Source organism: Adiantum capillus-veneris, chromosome 15 (assembly GCF_014529385.1).
Source record: "Adiantum capillus-veneris isolate H3 chromosome 15, ASM1452938v2, whole genome shotgun sequence".
NCBI classification, from domain to species: domain Eukaryota; kingdom Viridiplantae; phylum Streptophyta; class Polypodiopsida; order Polypodiales; family Pteridaceae; genus Adiantum; species Adiantum capillus-veneris.
This window is the reverse complement of record NC_140945.1, coordinates 69,778,188-69,798,395: the sequence shown is the minus strand read 5'-3', so window position 1 is coordinate 69,798,395 and position 20,208 is coordinate 69,778,188. Positions and strand designations below refer to the sequence as shown.

Here is a 20,208-nt window from a genome sequence, read left to right as displayed (position 1 = left end):
GTCTGACTCCCGAACTTAAGAAGTATGTCAAGACCCAGGACCCTAAAACACTTGAGGAAGCCATAGTACTGAAAGCACATATTCATGATGACCCGGATGACAAGAAAAAACATCACAATCACGTGCCTGCTAGTACACATAATAATACACGCACTCAGTACGGGCACAATAAAAGAAAATTTATAGTTGCTAATTCTGAAGCATCTAAAAAACCCAAGGGGTCCAGGGGTCCTCTCTCTCCTGAGGATTTTGATAAGGCCAAGAAAGAGAAGCTATGTTTTCAATGCTTAGGAAGAGGCCATGGCAAAAAGGATTGTCCCAAGGGGAAATCTGCTGCCCAAGGGAAGGAGAAAGTAGTGCACACGGTGCAGCTGCTGCCTCTTGAGTCTTCCTCAAAGTTCTCTACAGTAGAAGTAACACACACTGAGGTGGTGCATGAATGCTTTCTCACAGCTTCCATGTGGCAACAAACCTTTGGACCACATGAGTTAGTACGTATGCACGGATATATGCAGGGGCACAAGGTGCGCATCTTGGTAGATGACGGTGCTACGCACAATTTCATCAACTATGGATTGGTGAAAAAGCTCAAACTGCCTCAAACTTCGAGTACCCACCGCTACAAGGTAGCAATGATGAATGGACATGATAGTGAAATTTGGGATACTCAATGTCGAGCTGTTCCATTGGAGGTACAAGGGTACTCTTCTTGTTTGGATTTTCAAGTTATGAACATGGAAAGGGATGATGTGGTTCTTGGTAGGGAGTGGTTGCATAGCCTAGGTCCATCATTGAAGCGTAGCTACGAGCACAACAGTTTGATGTTTGATTCCCATGGCACACATGTGTTGTTGTTAGGAGCAAAGGATATACCATCATCACCACTGATTTGTACTGCTGAGTTGATGCAGCTCGTTTCTGATAATGAAATAGATTAGGTTTTCTTGTGTTACTCATTGTCTCATTTTCTTTCCAATCTTGAGTCTGTTGAACCTTCCTCAATGCCACATGCTTCTCTCTCCTCTATTCCACCAATTTCTAATTCTACACAAGCAAAAGTTACTAATCAGTTACAAAAGTTGTTAAAGGAATTTCAAGATGTTTTTCCTAACGATTTACCACCAGGGCTACCGCCGACACGTTCTGTGCAACATGGCATAGACGTGGTTGCAGGCAGTAAGCCAGTGAGTAAACCGCCTTACAGAATGAGTCATTCTGAGGCTGCTGAGGTGGAACGTCAGCTTGCTGACTACCTCAGTAGAGAGTTTATTCAACCAAGTTCTTCACCATGGGCCTCTCCCATTCTCTTGGTGAAGAAAAAAGACGGCGGTATGCACATGTGCGTAGACTACAGAGGTTTAAATGCGGTAACCATTAAGAACAAATACCCATTGCCAAGGGTCGATGAATTATTTGACAAGTTAATGCATAAATGAATATTTTCAAAAATTGATTTGAGGTCAGGATATCACCAAGTCCGTATTCGGCTTGCTGATATCCCTAAGACTGCATTTCGAACACGGTTTGGACATTATGAGTTTTTGGTGATGCCCTTTGGGTTAACCAATGCGCCCGCAGCTTTCATGACACTTATGGATAGTGTCTTGAAACCATATCTGGGAAAATTTGTCATTGTGTTCCTCGATGACATACTAGTTTATAGTGCTTCTGAAGAAGAGCACTTACAACATCTCAGACAGGTGTTTGAGTTGTTACGTACACATAAGTTATATGCCAAGCAATCTAAATGTGATTTTCTCAAGGAAGAAATTCACTAGTTAGGGCATGTTGTTTCAGCAAATGGCATGTACATGGATCAATCCAAAGTGGATACCATTCGAAAATGGCCACCTCCTAAAAATCTGGAAGAATTACAGATTTTTTTAGGCTTTGCAGGTTTTTACCGAAGGCTCGTTAAAAACTATGCTCACCTTGCTGTACCTATGATGGACCAACTAAAAGGCAAAGGTAAGTCTTTCCAATGGGGTGCCACTCAACAGCAGAGTTTTGAAACACTCAAGGATGCATTAGCTACAGCTCCTATACTAGCTATTGTCGATCCTTTGAAACCATTTGTTTTGGAAACGGATGCCAGTGACCGTGCTATTGGAGCAGTGACGGACGACCAATTGCATTCGAAAGTAAGAAGCTGGATGCAGCTTAGCAGAATTATTCTGCTTACGAACGTGAACTTTATGCAATAGTGTCTGCCTTAAAGACATGGCGTCACTATTTGTATGGTGCTCAGTTCGAGATTGTGTTTGACCATGAAAGCATCAAATGGTTTACACAACAAACAGACTTAAAGGGTCGAAAAGCCAGGTGGGCCGAGATCCTTCAGGAATATGACACCAAGTTAAGGTATCGCAAAGGCCGATACAATATAGTGGCAGATGCTCTCAATTGAATGCCAGAGATTAATTCACTATTGTTCACGGAAATCCGTAGTGAATTTTTAGATTCTCTCAAGGGAAAATATGAGCAAGATGAAACATATTCCAAAGTGTGGAGCTATGTTCAAAAGAGGGATCCTTCTCACTCCAATGCAGGTAGTGCACAGTTAACCTCCACACCTAGTTCTCCTTTATCAAGTGATGAACTACAGCGATGGAAGCATTTTACCATCGACAATGGGTACCTACTCCACAAGGGAGAGTTTGTGTACCGACGGACACAGACATTCGGCGCCAAATTCTTTTTGAATGTCATGATAGTCCAAGTGCAGGGCACCCGGGGATTCAGAAAACTTACTCACTGGTACGACGACAGTTTTACTGGCCAGGTCTTCGTGGTTTTATTCAAGCTTATGTCTTGCATTGCCAAAAATGTCAAGTTAACAAAGCAGAGCGCCTGAAAGCAGGAGGACTCTTACATCCTTTGGAAATTCCCAATGGAAAATGGGAAAGTATCTCCATGGATTTCATAGTAGGTTTACCAACCACTATACGAGGTCATGACTCAGTATGGGTGGTCGTAGACAGGTTGACTAAACTTTGTAAGTTTATTCCGACCAAATAAACGGTTAAGACACCGGAACTAGCACGATTATTTGTGGACAATCTATACAAATTGTACGGGTTGCCAAGTAATATTGTTAGTGACCATGACCCAAAGTCTAACAGTCACTTCTCGCGAGCTGTATTTAAACGATTGGGTACACAACTCAACCTTAGTACAGCTGATCATCCGAAAACAGATGGTCAAACGGAACGGGTTAACTAGGTGTTAGAGGATATGCTTCGAGCATACGTTAGCAAAAAACAGACAGACTGGGAAGAATACTTACCTATTCTCGAGTTTGCATACAACAGTTCTAAGCATGTCACAACAGGCTTCAGTCCTTTCATGCTGATGTACGGGTTTCAACCTAGGTCACCAGTTGCGGTGGGGTTGGCAACCGAAAAACTTCAACAGATTAAGGATTTTCTCCAAGACCACATGGATATGCTGAAACTTGCTCGTCAAAATGTCCGACAAGCACAGGATCGGTATAAGAAATACGCTAATGAGAAGCGTAGGCAAGTTACCTTTGAAGAAGGGGAGGAAGTATTTTTACGTGTGCCAGAACATTCAGAAAGTCTAAAAATTGGACCGACACCAAAATTATCTCCTTGGTATTGTGGGCCTTTCAAAATACTCAAGCGAGTTGGTGATCGTGCCTACAAGCTACTACTACCATCTCACTCTCGCATTCATCCGGTGTTTCATGTTAGCCGTTTACGAAAGCGGTTACATGGGGACGACAACGTCATTGACCAACACGTTTTGGTCGATTACATTGCATTACCGCATGAACCTGAACGTGTTATGGATTTTCATGAGTTGCGTACATGCCATCATGTACGCCAACAAGCCTTAATCAAGTGGAAAGACCGACCTGAAGAAGGTGCCACTTGGGAAAACATTAGTGTTCTTAAGAAGAAGTTTCCCACTTTTGTTTTCGAGGATGAAAACTCTTCTTTAAGGGGGGAGTAATGTCAGGACACGAGTCCTGTACCCTAAGGACTAGGTTAGGCAAGGACTACGGCCACGGGTCGGGCTAGGCAATGTGGACAGGGGATCCATCTAGGGAAAGGGGCTAGGAGCCTACCCTATAAAGGGAGGTTGGGAGGAGAGCCTAGTGGCCTAGTTCATTACAACCAATTGAACCAATTATTAAAGACCCTCCCGAAGTTGAAGACCAAGAAGAGGTGCTACAACCCGAAGCTGTTCTTCGGTATGAAGACAAGGTACTACGACATGGTAAGATTATCCGACAGTATCTTATTAAGTTCAAAAATTATCCTTTTGAAGATGCTAGATGGATGCAACAAATATAGCTTAAGGATAGTATGAACCTTGTCAATGCTTACAATGCTACATTAGAGTAAGAAAATGTACAAATTTCTTTTAAATGACTCATGTTTTTGTCTTATAAGACTAGTCCTCTTTTTAATTGTGCACAAATTTAGCTAGTATGCATGCTTAGAATCATGTTTGTGATGACGACGTCTCTCAAACACCAAGTAGAATTTGTCACTCTAGTTTGGGAGAATGAAAAGGACTAAAGAGCAGACATGCTTGCGGCAGCTATGTCTCCCAAGCACCAAATGGATTAGTCATCCATCTTGGAAAGATGTTGTAGGGTAAAAAGGGATCCTCTACCCGCTAAGTAAAATTGACTAATGACTAAGGCTTTATCTCTTCTACCTCATAGTCGAGGACGACTATGATTTCAAGAGAGAGGTAATGTCATAAAATCTAATATCTAATATCTAACCAACCCAAATGATTTTCTCATATTAAATCGATCACCTAATGTGGGAGAATAAACGGGAACAAGTATTAAGATATAGACATGTGCTTATAGATCTATCTCAACACGGGGCCAATGGTAAAGGGGCCCAAATGAGAGATGGTCTATCAAAGAGCATGGCTAACAAATGGAGCATAAGACCTTAGGGTTAGCTTCATTGAATACCTCCAATAATGTGTATAAAAGGACTTTGACCTTAGGTAAGCTAGGGCTGAGCTTGAGGCGTGGGAACCCGACCCAGCTCGAGGTGCTTGTCCTGCTTGTCATGCTTGATGACTAAGGTGCTTGAGGTGCTTGAGATGCTTGAGGTGCTTAATTATTGAGATGCTTGAGGTGCTTGACATGCTCGAGATGCTAGGGTTGCACTTGAGGTGAGAACCCAGCCCAAGCCTAAAGTGCTTATGAGCCAAGCTGGTGGGAACTGGGCCTATGCATGAAGGGCTTGAGGTGTCAAAAAGTCAAAGATTCAATCCCTACAAGGAGGGGGCGAGCCCTACATGAGGGGGGATGAGAGAGAACACCCACACACTCACACAAGGCATGCATGGTACAAAGAAAGCAAAAGGGACACTTGTCAAGTTCCTCCTCATGTTGCCCTCATGATGTGCTTGAAGCCTATTGGTTGGCCACCCAAGGGGTCCAATAATAATTTAGGAGATTTAATTAATTGATTTAGCATTTATCTAGCCCTCTCTCTCCAAGGGGAAAGGGGGACACTTGTCTCAAGGCTACCCTTGCTGCTTGTAATGCCTCCTGCTTGTGATTGGCTAGGCCTGGAGGGGTCCAATGAGCTTCAAGCATGAGCTACAAGGGGGGGTCGACCCAAGCAAGCTAGGGGGCTGCTTAGGGGGTATACTCACCCACACACACTCACAAACACTCTCATTGTGTGCTATGCAAAGTGCAAGAGCTCCCTCTCCTTCTCCAAGCAAGTAGAGGTTGAGAGCTTACACCAACACTCTTGGATATGGAGTGCAAATCCAACCAAGAGCCATGCTTCAATGCTTAAGCTTGCCATCTCCTTCTTCTTCATTACTATGCTATTATGTATGCTAGAAACAAGAGTTATGATAAGTGAGGAACTAATTCTTTCTCCTACGAAATGTTTCTTCTTCCTCTTCCCTACCCTCATTCCCTGCTAGCTCTCTCCACCTTCGAAGGTGTTTGAGGTCTTGGGACTGAGGCTTGGGATAGTTAAAGCTTTCTTCAAGTTTATGTTATGTTTGTGATGCATGAAACTTTCCATCTTCATTGCATCACCTAGGTCACAAGAAACACAAAGATTGTATTGTAACAAGTCTCTCTTAATGGGAGAAATCATAATACAAATGCCTATTAGAGGGGGGACCAGCTCCACATAAATTTGGTCCTCAACTATTTTCATGTTCTCTAAATTCTCTCTCTTGCAAAATTATTGTTCATACCAAGTTAACTAATTGCTATGATTATGTTGCTATCTTCAATTATGTTCACCCGCTATGCTCACAAAGTAATTTCTCAAAAGTACTCTCATTAATTTCCGCTACTCTCAAATTAAATAGGCCAATTTCATTACACCTATAATCCATTCTTGTCTCTAAGATATAAAGCTCACATCAATGTAGAGATATGCTCAACCATATCAGCAATGAAGTATCTCTATAAGTATGTGTACAAAGGACATGATAGGGCCACGATTGTGCTCCAAGATGGAGAAGGTGTTCTTGATGAAATCAAGAGTTATTTAGATGCACGCTATGTATCCGCATCAGAGGCAATTTGGAGAATTTTTGGGTTCTCATTGCATGAGGAAAAGCCTGATATATTGCATTTGCAAGTGCATCTTCCACAACAGAATATGGTTGCTTTTGGAGACTCTACTGACATATCCAATTTGGTGAATAATGATAATAATAGGAAGACAACACTTACAGAGTGGTTTGTAGCGAATCAACAATATCCAGAAGCAAATGATTTATTATATATAGATTTTCCCTCTGAATGGGTTTGGAACCCCACTAATAAAGTGTGGTTGCATAGGCAAAGAGGTGATACTATCGGGAGAATGTACAATGTTGTTCCCAATGCAGGCGATCTTTATTATTTGCGTATGCTGCTTACTATATGCAAGGGTTGTAAATCATTTGAGGAACTTCGCACTTTCAACGGACAAACCTATGCCACTTTCAAGGAAGCTTGCAGTGCTAGGGGTTTGCTACAAAATGATGATGAATGGTTTATGTGTTTGCAAGAGGCATCATGTACAAGTACCGGCTTGCAACTACGACAACTATTTGTTATGATCTTGGTATTTTGTGAGCCATTATGTCGAGGTACAATGTGGCACCGATTCTCCTTGGAGCTTTTTGAGGATTATGTTTATGATTTGCATGAATGTACAAGTGATGAGGGTGTATGTCATGAGATAGCTAAGAATCAAGCATTATGTAGCTTGGAGTCTCTGCTTCAATCATATGGGAAACGACTTTGTGACTACTCTGGGATGCCCGAAGTAGACCGTCTGTATTATCTGGATGTGGGAGTGGTTTGATAGCAGAAGAGAGGATGTTCAATGCAAACGAGCAGATGACACTAGCCATTCGTATGGAAGCATCTTTGAATTGTGTACAAAGAGCTACTTATAATGAAATCATGCAAGCAGTTGACTCATCAAATGGGACAATTTTTTTCTTGGATGGACCCGGTGGGACTGGGAAGACTTATCTCTATAATGTACTACTTTGTTGTGTACGTGGTCAACATAATGTCGCTTTAGCATGTGCATCCTCGAGAATTGCAGCTTTACTTCTTAGCAATGGACGTACAACACACTCGAGATTTAAGATACCAATAGAAGTGCATTCTGAATCAACATGCAACATCAAAGTAAATAGTCAACTTGCAAAGCTTTTGATATTAGCATCATTGATCATCTGGGATGAGGCTCCCATGGTCCATCGTTATGCTTTTGAGGCCTTGGACATGACATTGAGAGATGTTATGCAAAGTGATGCATTGTTTGGGGGAAAGGTGTTTCTCCTTGGGGGTGATTTTAGACAAATTTTACCAATTGTGCCCAAAGGACGTCGAGCGCCTCTTTGTGCCGATCTTATGTATGGAAACATGTGAAGACTTTGAAGCTAATAGAGAATATGCGTGTACTTCATTGCTCCAATGACTTGGTTGAGAGAGACTTTGCAAAATGGGTACTAGACATTGGCAATGGGAATGTATGTCATGGGGATTTACTTGATACTGTAGCATTTCCAAGTAGTATGATACTCGAAGATAACAATGTTCAAGGCCTAATTCACAGTATATATGGTGACTTACAAAATGTCCAAAGACATGCAAGCTTCTTTCGGGACAGAGGTATTCTTGCACCACGCAATAAGGATGTTTCCATAATCAATGACTTGGCTATGCATAAAATGAGAGGACTTGACAAAAAATACTTGAATGCAGGTTCTCTTTGTACATCAGATTGTAATGGTGGGTTATATCCAATAGAGTTTTTAAACTCATTGGATCTTGGTGGTGGCTTCCCACCACACTGCTTGCACCTAAAAGAGAATGCTCCAATCATGCTCCTTCGCAACCTGGATCCAAGGCGTGGTTTATGCAACGGACAAGATTAATATCTAAGCATTTTTATCACAGGGTCATTGAGGCGGAAGTAATCACAGGTTCTCATGTTGGAGACAATGTGTTCATACCAAGGATCAACTTTATCATAGGAGGTTCTCAAGGATTACCTTTTGAAATGAAGCGTAGACAATTTCCTGGGAGACTTGCATTTGGAATGACCATCAACAAGGCACAAGGTCAAACACTTGGATTTTTAGGTTTGTACCTTGCTACATCTGTTTTTACTCATGGTCAGCTCTATGTAGCAATGTCTCGCGTGCGTTCTTCTACTGCCATAAAGATTTTGATAGATGGTAGTCAAACATCGATAGAAAATTCAAATGCAAATCCAATGGCTTGCAGCCCAAACATTGTCTACAAAGAAGTGCTAGAGGTCAGAAATGTTTAAGGTATCATACTATCTTTTATCCATGCATTACTCTTTGTCATTAACTTTTTGTTAAATGAAGTTTTATACTAATTCTAATTTCTGTTGTTGTTTATAGATGGCCAGCCGATCTACAGTCAAATACACAAATGGATAGTGTATCTGAATATATTCGAGGTAATTTGTTGAAACTTTACAAAAAAATTGAGCCTCACTTTAAAGTTTAAATGATTAAAGCATACTAATCGTTTTGTATGAAGCATAGATCCACTTTTTTGGAGGGGACCCATACCTGCAAATGATGTTGTCTATATCTTAGAAGACTTTGATGTCATAAGGTATGGCTTTTGAATTATTATTATTTATGTCTTGCAATAGGTTTGGAATTTTCTTAACATACTCTTTCTTTTTTGTAGGAAACACTATTATCCAGCCCATCTATTGGTAGGTCTATATGAGTCCACGTGCTATTTAGGACACATAGGATACTATCATGTTGCCTTAGAGCTAGACGAGGCAGTAGGACGGGGTCATGTCTCTCTTAGAGAGATAGGGTATCAACGACCCATAAATGCACTACCTTCCTTTGGATTTGAAGCGGAGAATTGGAAAGTGAGAATGTATGTTGTCGATGATACTCCAAGGCGGCTTGGACGAAGTGTGTGATACATTGGGCCCTGGGTGTTCCGAGTGCGAACCCGTGTCTATCGCAAGCTTCGCTTTCAACCTAAATGATGCCTTCTACAATGGGTTTGGTTTGATGGTGATCTCTTTTTGAGATTGGGATTCCTTATGTTTTATCCCTTATGTTTCTGATGATTACTCTCTTATCAAGAAGCCTCTTTTTTGTAACAAAACGATTGGCTCCTATTTGGAATGAAAACCATGTTGCACTCTTTGCGTGTGTGTGTGTGTGTGTACCATGAACTTATGAATACCATGTGTGTCATTAATTTAATTTGTGTCATAGTAAGAGCAAGCGAGATTCGTCGGTAGGCGGGTCGCGCAAGTTAGTTTACTTTATATAGAATAGAAAGTCTTTTGACTTTACATTTGAAAAGGCTTGTCAATTCTGACTTTACATTTGAAAAGGCTTGTCAATTCTTACATTCTGCAAAGGTTGTCATTTCTTACAATCTTACCTTTTACTTTTGCATTTTAGATTAGATGTTTTGTAAGGTGTTTTTTGAAATAAACCAGGGAGTGACACATGGACACCCTCCCCTTCCTTGAAAATTTTAAGCTCCATTATAAAGAGTATAGATGTTTTATTTTTTCCTCTTTAATTTATAGTCTCTCTTCTCTTCACTTCTTTCTCTCTCGCGCGTCCTCTCCTTCTCTCTCTTATAGTGTGCACATAAGCGCGCCGTTCGCTCAAAAAGTTGATGGACCCACCTATATTTTGTCCTCATGCCCCATCGTGACGCGATTCCAATGATCGATCCTTAGGGAAGCTGAGGAATCGTTCAATCCAAACGCATCCGTTTGAAATGGCGGGGGACTTCGTTACTGCTTGAAATCCTATGCGAGTAGGTATGCAATGCCCTCTGCAAAAGCCGCCGTGTCAGTTTGACAATGTTGGCAACCTAACGGGTGCAGTTCAGCGTTCGCTCGCAATCGTTCAACATAGATAGAGTTCGCACATGCTTTGGTCCCGATGGGTGGCCGGTTGAGACTTGACCTTCACCACCTCCCGACAATAAGCGCACATACAACAACTGCAATCGGTGTCACAGAGTTGAAAACTAAAGTCAACTCCTTTGGTCGTGATGTCTTCATGTCGCAGCCAATGGGGCTTCCTCCCTCTGAGCAAATGGCTCTCACCGGGGATGACCGTTGAGGCTAGTATTATGATGTTACGGTGGTGCCGGTGAAAGTCACGATGGCTAAGTGTAGGGCATGGCGGGCCTGTGGTGGGCTCAAACTACTTTTTTGCTGGGAGCAGTGGTGTGCATGTGCGCAAGCTGAGGCACGATTAGATCGACCGCCTCTCATATACACAGTGTATTATTACACACTGTATCTCTTTCTTCACTTGGAGTGAAAGGCCCTGGCACATTGCCAACGTCTGTCTTGAGAAGTCCTGTCCTTGCTTTCCAAATTCCAAGCCCGAAGACCTGTTCGGAAGTTCGGGCAAGCTGAAGCAGGCCTAATTTTTGAAGGCTTCGATGCACTTCGAAGGCACTTTTATCTTTCAGTGGAGGGCAAAATTATTTTTACCCTTAGAATATTGAAAAATCTTTGAGTAACCCTTCTAATTTTTGCCTAATACAGCTTAATAAAAATTTACCCTTAAAATGAATGTTTAGGGTCACCCTTCAAAAATGAGCCTTCAGATGAAGATCATCGTGGACAAAGTCGACACACGGAGAGAGATGGCAAACGAATCTGGATTCTGTGAGAGTGATTGCATTCAGAGAGAGAGAGAGAGAGAGAGAGAGATCGCGCGCACAAAACCAAGTGTTATAAATGCCACGATTTCTGACAACCTGGTTCCCTCACTCACCTCCTGTTGGTACGTGCTTTTGTGAAGCTTCAATGGCGAGCTCAGAGTTGATGGGCGGTAGCATAGCGTACACGCATTCTTTCTCAGAAGCCCAGATGAAAGCTATGGAGGCGCTTATGGATACTTTTATCCCATCCATTTCTCCGCCTCCCGCTCTCGACGACAGGATTGCCGAGATTTATTACCAACTTCCTGCATCAAAAGCTGGAATCCCCACTTATGTGAGCAACCTCTCTCTCTCTCTCTCTCTCTCTCTCTCTCTCACACACACACACACACACACACACACACACACACACACACACACACACACACAGCCACAGCCACAGCCACCCAACCGACCAACCTGCAACCTCTCTCTCTCTCTCACACACACACACACACACACACACACACACACACACACACAGCCACCCAGCACTGGTGAGGGGTCGACCAACCGACCAACCTGCCCCCCGAATCGAGGGAGTCAATGGAATGGTAAAGCTTCTTCTGTTCGAAACACGAGGGTTGTGGGTTCACCGCCCCTTGCTGTTTCCCTTGAAGTAAGCAACAGTCCCTCCATCGTCTATATCCACTCGGTGTGTTTGCACTTACTACTCAGAGTGATTAGTCCAAGGTCATTGGATCGAATCCCCCAAGAAGCTGATGCTACATAGGGTATAGAGACTAACTAGTTAAAATTTAGTAATTTTGGGGCGGAATTTGAGCATCTAGGCATTTTTGAAACAAATTAGACATATCAAGATTTATATCTTTATTTGAGAAAATTCAGTTTTGTTGAGGTTTCCTGACATTCAAGCCCTAGCTAGTGATAGTAGCAAATCACAAAAGGACAAATAAGCAAGATTCCAAGCATAATCCAAATTCTTGTCTCTAAATTGGGGATGTATAAGTTTCCCTATTATAATTGGGGCATGTCTCACAACTGGCTCCTTTACTCTATAGAGAGCTAATGATGAGGGAGAACCATTCTTCCTATGAAGGGTTGCCTATAAAAAAAAAGTCGGTGGAGATGTTTGCAGGATTATCAAGGGGTATTTGGGAAAAATTTAATGGCATTTTGGGAGTTATTGGAAAACTAGGAGGGGAATTCTTGAAATTTGAGATGTATTTTGGGGATTTCCACAAATTTCGGTGGTGTTTTGGTAGAGTAATGGACTATTGGCCCCCTACAGGATTTGCTTAGCATGTGCTGCTCCCTCATTACATGTCTGACATTTCCATTCACTATGTTGGATAAGCAAAATTGTGAGATGTTGTTTTATCTTATAGATAATTCTTGTGTTATTGTTTTAATCTGTGAGCAGGCTGCAGGGCTTATAGAGAACAAGCTGAATCCTGACTCGTTGAGACTAGCAAGAGTGGTGCTGTGGTTACTCTCTACTCGCATGGGGACATACTTGTTGTGTGGCCGCAAAAGCCTGTGCGCAAAGCCACCCTTCTTTAGAAGCTTCACTGAGATTCCATTCCCTGAAAGGGAGAGGCTCCTCGTCAAGGCGTGGTCACACAGCCCGTACGTGTTCTTTCGAGTCGTCTTTGATGCCTTCAAGATCTTTGCAGCATACAGCTTCTTTTCAAAGGTTAGTTTGGATACTTTTTCTACTAGATAAGTGGATTAATACAAACTTTTGCTTTATAAAATATAGAAATTATGGCTCTCTTATTTTTATGGATAATGAAGAGAGATAAACAGTGGATATATGTAGCGCGCACATGGGCCGTTCATGCAGCAGTTCGTTCACTCTTCAACGGATGACAGCGTACTGCTGCTTTGCACACATGCAGGGCATTCATCACCGATCAGTCATGTATAGACTTCCTGATTTTTTGCTGACAGCAGCTCTGCATGTGAACATAGGGCTCAGGATGCTCCATGCCCAGATCCCTGCAGCTTTTGCAGAACTGCAAGACCCTCAGATTGCTTCCCACCTTGTGAACGACGAGAACTCCTTTCGAATGTGCTGAAGGAGGGGCCTCCATTTCGATACGGTTTCTTCTTAGCTAGACAGAGCTATGAGCATTCAACTATAATTTCAAATATTTGGTATCAGAGCAGGGTTCAGCATCTTGAGAAGCAGCGCTAGCACTTGCTTGGCTCCTTTTCTCAGATTGAGGTCATATTTGGCGAGCATTTGTAGGGTGACAACCTTCGGGTGTGCACGTCGTGCTCGATATCCTCAAAATTCCTGTTCGTGAAATGCAGAGTGTTGCGATGGATACACATTTTGATTTGGCATTTAAAACAATGCTATCATTGGGAAGGTGTATTGATCAGAAAATCAACGTTCTTGTAGAATAGCTTTAAGTCCAATTGGTGAAGCTAGAATTGGGCATATTCTTCTTGCAGTCAGTAGTTTTCTTTAGAATTTTTGTGAATGACATGTGGAATAACTGTGCATACACAGAAAATCTGCCTTTTTTTAACTGATAGATGACAGCCTTGCACAGATTAGCCGTGGATTCATGTGATAAAATGATTTCCCGATTGTTATCCCAAGGGCATATCGCTCCAAACAATTTTTCCTTTAGCACACTATATATGTAGTCTTCACGCTCTTTGGCAGGGTTTTTATTCTGTTATGGAGAAATTTTGTTACATGCTAACAGGTTGATGGATATGGCCACAACCCATCATGGAAGGCAATTGGATATTGCGGCCCGGATCCAGTGGCAACGGAGCATAGGAAGATGGTGGAGAAGCCTGCAAGGAGGCCATTAGAAGGAAGGGTTTTCGATGCGTCTACATCCAAGGAGGGCTTAGCTTTGCAGCTGAAAGAGGCGGGGTTCGAGGTTTTGAAGGATGTAGAACACATGGCAAGCTTATGGAACCTGGGAAAATCACGCCGAGAGAAAGGAAAACGTGAGGCTATTGGGGTCAAGTGTGATGCAGTAGTGGTGGGTTCTGGAAGTGGCGGTGGTGTCGCAGCGGGTGTGCTGGCTAAGGCTGGCCACAAGGTACTAATCCTTGAGAAGGGCAAATATTATGCCAGAGACGATCTATCTTTACTGGAGGGCCCCACTTTTGATAAGATGTATGAAGGTGGAGGCGTTCTGCCAACTGCTGAATGCAATATGCTCTTGCTAGCGGGAGCAACAGTTGGCGGTGGCTCTGCTGTCAACTGGAGCGCCTCTTTCAAAACCCCCCCTCATGTCCTGGAAGAGTGGGCACATGACAAGGGTATACCTCTCTTCAATGGCGGCGGCCGATACGAGGCGGCTATGGAAGCTGTGCTGTCGCGCCTTTCAGTACAACCTGACCCTGGCGAGGAGAATTGGCAAAACAGGATTTTGTGGAAAGGTTGTGAGAAACTTGGGTTCCATGTCGACCACGCACCTCGGAATAGTGTGGCCGATCATGCTTGTGGATGGTGCGGATTTGGGTGCTGGAATGGCAAAAAGCAGGCTACATCAGAGACGTGGCTTGTCGATGCCACCGATAATGGGGCCGCCATTGTAACCAGCGTTTCTGCTGAATCAGTACTATACAAAAATTCCACTCAGGGAAAGAAACATGAAGCTGTGGGAGTTGTCGCCAGCTTTGGAAACGATGATAAGCTGCTATTTGTTGAGTCACATATCACCATCGTTTCTTGTGGTTCTTTGAACACACCTATATTGCTAAAGAGAAGCCACCTTGAGAACCCCCAAATTGGTAAGCATCTCCATCTCCATCCTGTTCATATGATGTGGGGTTACTTCCCTGCGGATGGGGCCTCGGATGAAGTCGCCTACGAAGGCGGCATCATCACTTCAGTTTCTCGAGAATTTGCGAAATGCCAAAGAGGTGGCCATGGCTGCATCTTGCAGTGTCCTTCTCTTCACCCGGGCGTCTGCTCTGTTCTAGTGCCCTGGCTAAGCGGTGATGACTTCAAAGAACGCATGCGGCGTTTCTCTCGCACTGCACATGTGTTTGCTCTTGCACGTGATCGTGGGACCGGTTCGATTGGGTGGGGCAAGAACGGTAGGATTATCAACTACCCTCTTCATCCCCTTGATCATGAGAGCCTGATAGATGGTGGCGAGGCCGCATTGCGTGTTCTCATTGCGGCGGGTGCGTCAGAAGTTGGGACGTATAATCGATTTGGTGACCGTATTTGCATCACCAAGGAGACGACGCTGGCACAAGTGGAGGAGTTTCTTCAATGTGTGCGAGCAAGGGGCATTGAGAAGCTAGGGGCACCTCTCTGCTCTGCACACCAGATGGGCTCGTGTCGGATGGGGATTGATCCATCTTCGTCTGCAGTAGATCCCAATGGTGAGACATGGGATGTTGCTCATCTGTTTATTGCAGATGCAAGTGTTTTCCCAACTGCCATTGGAATTAATCCCATGATCACAACTCAAGCCATTGCATACTGTGTTGCCCATGCAGCTTTACAAGCCCTCAAGTGATGGTGATATAATGGTTTGCATACTTCAATATGGAAAAGTTAAAGCCACATCCATGCAAACATCTTTGAGCCCAAGTCAATTTTGGTCCATCAAGCCCTAGGTTTAAAATACCAGTTTTAAAAACTAAATAAGGGTCTCTTTAACTTTGTGATATAACCATACAATTTTTCTTTTACCATAAAGGGCGAGAGCAGATTAATATTAAAGAAGAAGCGCAATTACAGAAGACTACCACAAAGGGTATAGTTCGGTCAATAGATACAAAATCTTGGTGTTCAAAACCTCGGCTAGTTGCAATTACAAAAGACTACCACAAAGGGTATAGTTGGATCAATAGATACAAAATCTTGGTGTTCAAAACCTCGGCTAGTTGCCCACCTGCATGAGTTTCTGATTAACTTGACAGAGTAGAATGTAACCATACAACTTTGTATTTAGAATATGAAGGTTCACACTTAATTAAACCGTACTTTAATGCTATGAACATTGCAAATGAGTGGATATTTTTAAGCCTCTCAAATCATACGCATACTTCATTTTCTAAATCAACACATCATGCGGTTGCATGCATGATGAATAGTCTAGAGCATCCAGAACCACACCCGAGTGTTCAATGCGAGGACAAAGCACATTCAGCGAAAAGTGCCATTCGAGTATCTGCTTCAAGTCCTTGCCTATCGATATCGTCAATGTTGCATCTACAATCAGTCACATGATCTTGTTGGTGGACATCACCATATGTTTCATTTGGTCCTCTTAAGCTACTAAGAATAGCATACCTTTGGTAGTTCTGTGGTCAATTTGCCAACAGCCTAGAGAAGGTGGTGGAACCGATGGCCAAGGAGGCGGCATTGTATCTGTCGTGTAACCTTCAAGAGAAGTATGGTCATTGGCTCTACGATTGATGCAAATGCACTTGATTATTGACATTTGGCATAAGCGAATTGGGCATGCGAATGTGCAAAGGTTGAAGACTATGTAAAGCTAAGAACTTTCTACAGGTTTGACAGTGTGGAGAAGGGGAAAAAATAGGGAGAGCAAACACCATATCACAAGAAGATTTAGAAATTTTCTCGTGTAGGAAAACAGAGTCTTTCTCATTGTTTTTCATACCATGCATAACATCATGAGCTTCTGCTCTAGAGGCACCGCATACCTAGCTAGGTACGATTGGTCCCGGCCCCCCCACCGGGCTGGGGGTCCCCTGCCCCAATCGTACCTAGCTAGATATGCGGCGCCTCCCTCACAAAAGCTCATGATGTTGAGGTAAGTCGCAATGTGGGAAATATTGTGAGAATTTGTCCAAAACTTCTTGTGCATTTTACAACAAGGACCCAGGTGAGAAGCATTTGCAATGAAACACTCTAAATCCTATTAAGTTCCCACTCATCAGATTGTTAAAAAGGAAAGAAGGCCTTGCCTGTGTCGTCGGTCGACTGGTTCTGCAACCAGCCACCGGCTACAGCCCGCAAAAACTGGCGGAATTTGATCCTTATTTTTCCGCGTGTTGACGTGTAAACAGGGCAGATTCTGGGTGCTGAGTTGTCAGCCTTCCAGCGACCATGACGGCGGGGAATGCCGGTCGAGTCGGAGTCCCAGTGCTCGAAAAAAACCTAGGTTTAGTCCTACAAATTTTGAAATTTTGAAAAAGTTTTTTTCGAGCACTGCGGTGACGCGGTCGACCCATTCTGCAGTAGTTGCCTGACGTGAACAATGGGCCTCCTTGCGTCACCATCAAAGACCCAAGGAGAAAACTCTTAGCCCCTATCAGACATGAGTGTCGTACACGGAAAGGCCACCTGTCACCACTCTTTGACGAACAGGATGATGCCACCTCCACTCTTTGATTGAAGAACAGGATGAACAATATCCGATGTGTCCTCTGCTCGAATAAAACTTTTTGGCAGTATGGTAAAACCCCCAAAAGGAACTTGGAGCCAGTTCACATGAGCTGCAAATTCGCAACCAGTCGCAAAATGGTTTTCCGCGTGCTATTTAGTTCACATGGTCGCGAAAAAACAGCCAGAATGAAACTTTTATTTCTGAAAACTCGGCCTGATTATCAAAACAGGCGTGTGTTTACTGCACAATTGTTTGTCTTTTTCGTAGTTGCACTCTCGCTTCACATCCAAGAGGTGGAGCAAGAGGGCTACCAGTTCGCAACCAAGAACCAGCAACCAGGCAAGTAAACCACCATGGAAACACAATAAATTGGCAATTGGTTGCACACATGTTGCCAACCAGCCCCTCACGTGAACTGCACCTTGGCTCTCTCTCCGTGCCGAATGAAATCATGCGACAAGGTGCTCATTGAAAAGCTCTTGTCCAATGTCCTAAACAAACCGGGGTCCAGTGTATTTTAAGCGGCTCAAATTCAAAACCGATTCTCGTGAGAACCGTCCCTTGGACAAAACCGGTCAAAAAACTCCCAATTTCTTTATTTTCAAGGGTGGGGCTGAAACACCTTTAATTTAAAGGCTTGAAAAAAATGGATGTCTTTATTTTCAAGGAATGATGATAGTTTAGTAGGTTTAATATATATATATATATATAATATTATAATATGTTTTTATTTTCAAAGCTTGGATTTTGAATCTTTATAAGTTTATAGTATATATTATCTACCAATTTCTAAAATAGTAGATAGTATTAAGTTCCTAACCTCTAAGTGGGCTCCGAAGACTCTGGACTATGGCCCTATTTTTTAATGTAAGACTAATTTCTATTGAATTGAATTTAAGAGCTCTGGACTTTGGAATCTGGAAAAGGACCACATGGCAGAGAGCTATATATCTTTTAACTTTAGTTTTCTAAATTGAAAAATTCGACTCTGAATATTTGAGTTGAAATATGGATACGCCGTGCACGTTTGTAATTTCCAAAAGGGGTATGGTTGGAACTTGGCGCGAGTCTGCGAGGGCAGCGAGCTGCGAGAGGCGAGTTCTGAGAGGCTGGTAGTCGGGACCTGTTCTAACTTCTGTTGCATGGCACAAGCGAGATTCGAAGGCTGTCCAGACTCATGAGTCTTGACTGCGAACCACATTGAATAGAGGACTCGAGAGTCGAGCCTTGAACTTGGAAGTTGGATGATCTGTCGCCTGTCAAGGCCTGTCTCGTCTATTGTGCAGTGCCTTAGACTTGGCCTAATGCGCGGACTCTAGGTTAGTCCAGACTCCAACCTTTGCCTAATTGCAACCCAATTATCTAAGGGCCAAGTTCCACCCCCTGAAAGCTTGTTGGCAGTTGCATCGCACCCAGTCACCCAAGTCGTGAGTCATGATCTGAGTAGGAGAGTCTTAACTCGTGCTTCTGGAAGGCCTGGTGCGCAACGACAGGAATTACTAAAGACCCATTTGCTGCACCCACTGCTCCGCACTCTCAGATACCGACCTTCAAAGCTTTGGTGAAATGTAATTTTAAAGTTTAGATTATGGAAGTTTAGAGCGTTTGCGCAATGTGCATTATACACATCTTGGCCTCATGTATCCGATTGCAAAGCATCGGTAAATGCCTCCTTAGCTTGTGTGCATCAGACTTGTGTAGAGAGAGAGAGAGAGAGAGAGAGAGAGAGAGAGAGAGAGAGAGAGAGAGATTGTAACTTGTAAAGGGCTCTTCTATTACGTGCAGATTATCATGGCTAAAAAAACACTATGGGCTATGCCACACTTCACGAACGAGCAACCCCCTTCCAAGAAAACCAAGAAGAGACGTCGTACGAAAGATGGCTCTTCTATCGAGGAGATGCAAGTGCAAGAAAGCAGTAATTTGGTATGAAGTGACAATAAAGATTCCAAGTCTCAAAAAGCCATACGTAGACTTTCATGGAATCCTGCTTGGGCTGGAGGTAGTGGTGCTTTTGAATGGGTAGAGTTTGAGCCTTTAAGTGCTCTATTTCTTTGTAAGTATTGCAAGCAGGTCAAGAATTCAAGAAGCGAGTTTGGTAAGAATGGTTCTATCAATATGCAACATAGTGCATTGACCGAACATGCAGGTACTAGGGCTGATCAAGATGCACACTACATGTTTGGGAAAAGCAAGATGACCATAGACGATGGGGTTCAAAAACGAGCAGACGTGGCTATGGTGAGTACCAAGAGACTGTTTGCTGTAGCCTATTATGTGGCAAAAGAGGACTAGGCATTCAGTAAGTTTACATCTATGCTTGACTTATTAGAAATTTGTGCATGTCCTTATTTGATGAGGGATCTTTATCAAAATGACAAGTCATGTAGCTCTTTTGTGCATTATATTAGTGAGGATTTGTTAAGAAAGATTTTTTAACGTCTTAAGGCTTCGAATTTTTATAGCATAATGATAGATGAATCAAGCGATGTGAGTTTAGATCAACATATGATTGTCTATGCAACTTTCATTGAGGATTCATAGCTTGTTACAGTTTTTCTAGGATTAATGGAGGGTACATGCATGAGCGTGCAAGTTTTTTTTTGGCAGAGATGTGATTAGATCGTGACAAGATGGTATGCATAGGTGCCTTAGCCATGACTAGTTGCTTGAATG

At 43.0% G+C, this 20,208-nt stretch overlaps 2 protein-coding genes across 2 annotated transcripts; both read left to right on the top strand.

Moving 5' to 3' along the window:
• Positions 1 to 6,422: 6,422 nt before the first annotated feature.
• Positions 6,423 to 7,325, top strand: LOC147440848 (uncharacterized). The gene has a single exon (XM_086483346.1). The coding sequence runs from the start codon at positions 6,423 to 6,425 to the stop codon at positions 7,323 to 7,325; it is 903 nt and encodes a 300-aa protein (XP_086339472.1).
• Positions 7,326 to 11,163: 3,838 nt separating this feature from the next.
• LOC147440847 (long-chain-alcohol oxidase FAO4A-like) lies at positions 11,164 to 19,954 on the top strand. Its single transcript, XM_086482661.1, has 5 exons — positions 11,164 to 11,516; positions 12,606 to 12,878; positions 13,906 to 15,553; positions 17,800 to 17,875; positions 19,506 to 19,954. The coding sequence occupies exons 1-5, from the start codon at positions 11,259 to 11,261 to the stop codon at positions 19,825 to 19,827; spliced, it is 2,577 nt and encodes an 858-aa protein (XP_086338787.1). The 5' UTR covers positions 11,164 to 11,258; the 3' UTR covers positions 19,828 to 19,954.
• Positions 19,955 to 20,208: the final 254 nt, after the last annotated feature.

Coding starts and splice junctions, on each gene's coding strand:
- LOC147440848 (XM_086483346.1), top strand. CDS start 6,423: ATGAAGTATCTCTATAAGTATGTGTACAAAGGACATGATAGGGCCACG.
- LOC147440847 (XM_086482661.1), top strand. CDS start 11,259: ATGCCACGATTTCTGACAACCTGGTTCCCTCACTCACCTCCTGTTGGT. Junction 12,879..13,905: donor CATACAGCTTCTTTTCAAAG/GTTAGTTTGGAT, acceptor ACATGCTAACAG/GTTGATGGATATGGCCACAA. Junction 17,876..19,505: donor AAGAACCAGCAACCAGGCAA/GTAAACCACCAT, acceptor AGCCATACGTAG/ACTTTCATGGAATCCTGCTT.